This window comes from Notolabrus celidotus, chromosome 17 (genome assembly GCF_009762535.1).
Source record: "Notolabrus celidotus isolate fNotCel1 chromosome 17, fNotCel1.pri, whole genome shotgun sequence".
Classification (NCBI taxonomy): Eukaryota; Metazoa; Chordata; class Actinopteri; order Labriformes; family Labridae; genus Notolabrus; species Notolabrus celidotus.
Window position 1 is genome coordinate 2,519,864 of NC_048288.1, and position 6,925 is coordinate 2,526,788.

A 6,925-nucleotide genomic window follows, 5' to 3' on the forward strand; every position below is an offset into this window, starting at 1 on the left:
TATCTTTTCCCAGGGTCTCAAATTTACTGAGTTCCCTTTTTGTTGTTTGACTTGCAGAATAAATCCCTATAACTCCATCGCCTCTCCTTCCCCCTGTACCATCCTCAGTAAACCCTTTGTTTGACAGTCCCGCAGCAAGAAGCATATCCTGTGATAACACTCCCTTTGTTGGGAGGTAATTGGATTGTAGCACACGGGGGTGAGGAGGGGGATGTATTTGTGGGGAAGGGAGCAGACAGTTTTTACTTTTTGTGGTGTGACGAGGAAGTTTAAACGTCTCTGATCTCTGTCAGCCCGGTCATACTACATGTTGTACCACCTTTATATCACAGGATGGGTCCCAACTAGGGATGTAAGGATACACTCAACCCATGATTCAAATCGAATCCTGATTTATGGTTCATGATACGATTCACTCATGATTCTCTAATGATTTTCAAGAAAACTGAATTGAACTCAAAATTTAAATAACTATTATTTTATTTCAATTCTCAGATATGGACAGTTACAATATATATTTGTTCTCTTATATTTATTTTAGGACTGTGGAAATTGACGCGATAATAATGCGTTAACTAAAAGTCTCCTTAACGCCACTAATTTATTTGGCGCACGATTAATGCATGCAAGTTCTGTGTATGACCCTCGGCTCGCCCTGTAGTTTGGGAAATCAGGAATGGATACAGCAGTAACATAAGATTGTGGATGACAAGAAGAAATGAATACAGAGGGGGTTTTAAATGGTTCAGCTTTAAAGCACTGCCAGATGGTTCTCTGGACAAGACCAAAGTGATCTGCATTTACTGTCCATGTGACGGAGGTGCATGGACAATGAGTCTGTTTCTGTGATGCATGAGCTCAATCACTTTGTGTTGAGCTGCTTAAACAAACAGGATGTTTAGGTTAGTTGGATATTACATGGTGGTAGTGTAACGCCGTATCTTGTTTAATCTCTTCAGAACTGTTAAACTTCAACAGCGTTAACTAGAAACTTCATTAATTATACTTCAGGGCTGTGAGGAAGAAAGAGCACAGGACAACTTCTGCTGTGCATCGTGATGCCTTTAATGACTCTTCCTCAACATAGGACAACAGCACATCCAACACGTGACACCTTCACTTCAACTCATAACCATATCACCCTGAGCAACCTTAAAGAGGCAGTGCAATATATGAAATAGAAGTATTTCAAACTTCATTAAAGAACTCAATGATACAAATACTTAGACCAAAATAAATCTCATCTTACAGTAGTATTACTAAGTAATGTTACATTCAGGTCAAAATGCCCTTTCAGTATATTTTTTGAGCATGCAGTACCTTTGATGTTGTGTGGCGATTGTTCTGGACAGTATTTATTAGGGGTGAGCCTGCCTAAGGATTTGCTTAGTCGAATCTGATTCATCAGATTTTGCCCATAGTCGACGAATAGTGGAATGTTTGTTGTTTTTCCTTATTGACCCAAAGTCTGCATGATGGTGACCGCATGACAATATTACACATAACCCTTTACAATTAAGAGACTCGTAGCTTAAAGTAAAAGGGACAACAGAATATTATAAGCATAAAACTTAGATTTTTTAAATCTATATTGCAAAAACAACGAGGTGATGAAGGAGAGAAAACTCAAATAAGACCACCATCCATTAAACATGGAACAACGCTCCACTATAGAATAAGGAATCAGGAGATATTTAAACAGTGTTCACACAGCAGAGAGCAGCACTGCAGAGGGTAGTTTGTCCAACTTAAGACTAAACATTTGTATAATGTTCAAAATCAAACCTGAACCAGCTAAAGGGTTTTTAAATCTCTTAACAGAACCTTTTAAAACAGTCTTTCATCACGTCTTTGTCCGCTTGAGTCTTTTCAAATTGTTCGTGAGGAAAACCATTGTGTGTACGGGCAGAAGTGCGCTCCTTACTTTGTTGACTGTAAATCCTGTCTTTGAGAATATCCTCTCTGATGATGTGGAGGTGGATGGGATGCTGTGGATTGTTTTTGAGGCTTCAGACAGTTTTGGGTATCCCTCCTGGTTCTTTTGGCCCCGTACAGTTTTTGTGTGGTCCGGTAATCCTTGATCTCACAGCCCTCTTCATGAAGCTGCTCCTCATCTTCATCACTATTTTTAGGATCAACTGAAGTTTTATTTCCTGACATTTTGAGCTGCCATGAACGTAGAAAGATTTAAAGACCAGCTGAGGTACGTCTGCTCCACAGGTCCCGCTAAATGGGAGAGTCCACCTTTAATTACCAGGGGAGATTTAATTACCACTTTAAGGAGATTTAACACTTCAAGAGCTGTTCTCAGAATTACATTAAATAAGTCTATATTTATATCAAAATAGGATATATGAGATACTATTTTTACAGGAAACAGTAAAATAATGTAAAATTAGACATTGAGCACCCCCATGGTTTGAATGGAATGATCCACGTTTCATATGCAAATATTCAACTATGAGATTGGCAGTCGACTGAGGCTCGTTAGAACGAATCGTCCAATATTCGACTATTTGGGGTCACCCCTAGTATTTGTCATTGTTTTGGATTGCTGCAATAATAATAAACATGCATTTGCATAAAGCAAGCATATTTGTCCACTCCCATGTTGATATGAGTATTAAAAACTTGAAAATTATCCCTTTAAGGTACATTTAGAACAGATTAAAAAATGTGAGATCATTTTGAGATTAATCACCAGTTAACCATGGACATCCTACGATTAATTGCGATTAAATATTTTAATCGATTGACAGACCTAATTTCTTTGTAAACAAAGTAATCCTTCTTCATGTTTAAGGTGTGTTGTAACTCAAATAAAACCACTACACAGTTTCTTTCAGCACCTTGCAAAAAAAGTAAAATCACCATACAAAAACACATTGTTGGAACATTATAGAACAATGATAGTTTAAAATGTTTAAAGATAATATCCAGATACAAATTTTGTAGAATCAATTTTAATCCATCCTTATTTGTATTGATATTTTACCGTCTTGCGATATATCCTTACATCCCTAGTCCCAGCTCTTTGCTAAAGTCCACATCTAAAGCTGTGTGTGTGCATGCCTCAGTGTTTTCAATGCCCTCCTCTTCTTCAGCCATGTTCGACAGGGAAAATAAAGGCGGCGTGAACTTCAACGAGTTCGCCGGCGTGTGGAAGTACATCACAGACTGGCAGAACATCTTCAGAACCTACGACCGGGACAACTCTGGTTTCATCGATAAGAACGAGCTAAGACAGGCGCTGACTGGATTCGGTGAGCAGCAAAGTATGCTGGTATATCTACATTGAGTGAATGTGGTGGAGGGTTCTGTGTCTCAAAGAAAGTCTTCCCTCTGAGTTCAAAGGTCAGCTTCTGCTCATCTCTACGTGTGTGTGTGTGTGTGTGTGTGTGTGTGTGTGTGTGTGTGTGTGTGTGTGTGTGTGTGTGTGTGTGTGTGTGTGTGTGTGTGTGTGTGTGTGTGTGTGTGTGTGTGTGTGTGTGTGTGTGTGCGTTAGACCTGCATGCTGCTGGATCTGTAGATTGTGGCAAAAGTAAAGGACGGATGCAAAATCTTTACACTGAAAAACTCCTCAAAACAAGTTTGGAAACAATATTTTGTTTAATTATTTCTCCTCTTTGATAATACTAATAGGTGTTGTATTATATATTGTTGGAAAGCCTGATTACTCACCTTTACAACAAAGTATAACTTGTAATGGTTAAGAGCACTCTGAAGCACGCTGGTATACGTCGTAGTACGGCGGGTAAGTGTGCAGCGTGAGGATCATACATGAGTTGTAGGTGCGTTATGCAATGGTGTACACACATTCTGCGTGTCTGCGTGTGTGTGTGTGTGAGAAGCCTTGAATCCCTCACTCAGTTTCAAACAGCAGAGCCTCTGAAACAGAAGCTGATGCCAGCATGTCGGAGTCTGCTGATGTTCAATGATAAAGCTGCTGTTGTTGAATTCAATGAAGTTGAAAATGTGACGTTTTTGAAAGCACTGCAGTCAATAAGTGTAACTTCTGGTAAAGATCAGAGGCTGTGTTCCTGCTGGTTTCACTCCTCTGACACTCTCCACGGCTCATCATGTTCTTACAAAGAGAGACTGCAGAGTTTTTAATAACACACACCTTTTTTAATCACCAATGAAGAGCATCTCATTTCAACATGTATACATCCTCATTAACGAGCAGCAGCCTTTTTATACACTTCATCTGTGTTAGTACACTGCTGCATGCTTTGCACAAGTGGACTATAGTTGGGCAGAAGTTCTGAATATGATATGTATATGCCCTAAACTGAAAAAAAACATTCAGCATGTGTCAGCGTTTTAGAGACATTTTGATGTCGGGAAAACACTGGCTACATCGTCAAGGTGTGACAGGGCCATAAGGATCGTCTTTTTGTGGAATGAACAACACAGATAATCGTGTGAGTAATGCCTCTGAAAAAGTGTGCCATAATCCCCTTCAGTGCTCTCCTGTTGGTGTTCACTCTGGTGTTTAGTTGCTTGTTGGATCGGATGATTACACTCTCCCACAGTAAAAAGGAAAAACAACACACAGTTTTACTCTCTATTCACATCACACTGTCAGGGACTTCAGTACATGTGGAAGATCCTTACACAGCCCCAACAGCCTGGCTCCTCCTCCTCATGCTGGTCACATTTAGCTGTGGGATGGAGGAGTCACATTCCTCATCCAGGAGTTGTTGAAGGTCGACCAGCGCGGTTATGTTGGTCACTCCATCAGCACACCCAAGCTGATCCTATCAGTACTCAATGGGGGTTGAGGTCTGGACTCAGGCCATTCCATCCTCTCCACTCCTAAATCCTGGAGGTACTCTGTGATGATCGTGGCTCTGTGGGGGAAAGTTTTGTCATCCTCTGGAGTTAGATCCCAGTCAGGTGCCAGTCATACACCTGTGACGGGCACACACCTGGGAGCACTTGAAGCTCAAAACAAGAGTGAAGACCAACAGCAGGGGATTTTGGCACAACCTTTGGGGGGCGCTACCCTCATGCTTAGTTTGTTATACCTCATTATAAAGGTGACTAATCAGGCTTTCCAATGATATAAAATACAACATCTATTATTATTATTAAATTATTAAAGAGGAGAAATGATTGACTGTAATAACGTTTCCAAACTTTTTTTTGTGGAGTTTAAATAAAGTGAACAGATTGACATTCATTTCAAAGATTTTTATTAGTAAAACACTAAGAAAAAAATGTAGAAAATGACATCTTTTAAAATTTAATTTTATTATTGTTAAGACAAAACCACTAAGAACAAAATGTAAAACATAAATATAATAAAATAAAATAAATAAATAAATATAATAGAAGAACAAACAGACAGAGACCACACAACACTCATGCTGGGGTCTCAGAGCGGCAGTATCAGGACACACTCAGGGTCATGGTCCACCAGGCTGTGTTGGTGTCCATACAGGAGCCAACTCAAACACACGTGATCTGTGTCAGGACACTTAGTAATGTGTGATGTGTTGTTGTTGTCTGCAGGGTATCGTCTATCAGACCAGTTCTACGGCACACTGATAGAGAAGTTTGATCGACAGAGGAAGGGTCAGGTTGCGTTCGATGACTTCATCCAGTGCTGTATCGTTCTACAGGTGAGATATTTACACTGCTGTTACAATGCTGTTTGTGGAGGAAGGACTCCTGTGGTTCGGCGCTTCATCACAACAAGGTGCTCGTGAGTTCATTAGATTTATAGGAGAGTTTGAATGGTGCACACTTCAGAAACACATCACCTTCTTCCTTTGTAGATCATTTATGTCCTGTGAAAGTGTCACATGACCCTACATGTGTTATTCAAGAGCTCACACTTCAGCTGTATCTCTGTTTTCTTCCTCCATGAGTGATTCGTCTGTTTTCTTCCACAGAGGCTGACCGATGTGTTCAGGCGGTACGACACAGACCAGGACGGTTGGATCCAGGTTTCATATGAACAATATCTATCCATGGTCTTCAATATAGTATAACACGCACAAGTCACTATAGAAGAGCACAACTGGACACAACTGTGCCAAATCTGCAGGCACCTCCGGGATGTCTGCCATGGAGGACACTACAAGATTTTTTTAACCCCTCTTTGTGGCCCGGGTTGGGCTGTTTCACACAAATTCATAAAAGTAATAAAAGAAAAGGATCCTCCGGTTTGGAGGCGGTTGATAGTATTTGTTAGAGTTAAAACATCAATGCTTGCTTATTAAAACATCAATAAAAAAATCTTGTAGTGTTTTTTGGATGACCAAACTGAGCTATGTCTATGTGGGTTCGGGATCTGTCTTTTTGTCCGTCGGTCTGTCTGTTATTGTCAACAAACTTTTTAATGTCTTATCTTTAATTGATATAATTACAAAAGAGCTCCGTGGAGAGTGAAAACGATGCATTGTAAATAAGACTGCATGCTTTTCAGGGAAATTGAACCCCACATTGAAGCATGCTTTCCCTTTCTCTCGTCTTCTCCTCCTCAGCCCTGTTTTGCTCAAAGCCATGTTTACAAAGCAGTGAAAGCAGATCCAGGTTTGCTTTGAGATTCACTGACATGCCAGCTTACATGCCATATTTGTACAAACTTATTTTTAAAAACAGACTCTTCAAATGTTAGGACATCATTTTGGTAGAGGGTAAGCGTAACGCCTTTAGTACGGCTTATTTTTTGTGCATGATGCCTTAAAAAGTGTAAAAACAACACAAGGAAGGACAAATCTTTTATTAAAAAAAATGAAAACACACTGTGGAGTTTGTTTCTTTATTTCATGTCAACACAAGCCACGTTGCAGGTTGCATTGCAGGGAAATCAGTGAACCACCAGTGTAGCTCAATGTCGCCCTCTGCTGGTCGGAGGAGGTTTTCACCACTGCAATGCACCAACGTGAGTCCCAGAACTATGTGCACTGGGGAA

General features: G+C 40.2%; 1 protein-coding gene across 2 annotated transcripts in view; it reads left to right on the forward strand.

Annotated features, from left to right (window-relative positions):
- pdcd6 (programmed cell death 6) overlaps positions 1 to 6,755 on the forward strand; it is a 31,204-nt gene extending 24,449 nt beyond the window's left edge. Inside the window, exons 4-6 of one of the 2 annotated variants that reach the window (XM_034706851.1) lie at positions 3,105 to 3,275; positions 5,518 to 5,627; positions 5,901 to 6,755. In XM_034706851.1, coding sequence (XP_034562742.1) covers positions 3,105 to 3,275; positions 5,518 to 5,627; positions 5,901 to 5,999 — 380 coding nt within the window. In that variant the 3' untranslated portion in view covers positions 6,000 to 6,755. The remainder of the gene's footprint in view (positions 1 to 3,104; positions 3,276 to 5,517; positions 5,628 to 5,900) is intronic. The other variant, XM_034706852.1, reaches the window with a different exon arrangement.
- Positions 6,756 to 6,925: the final 170 nt, after the last annotated feature.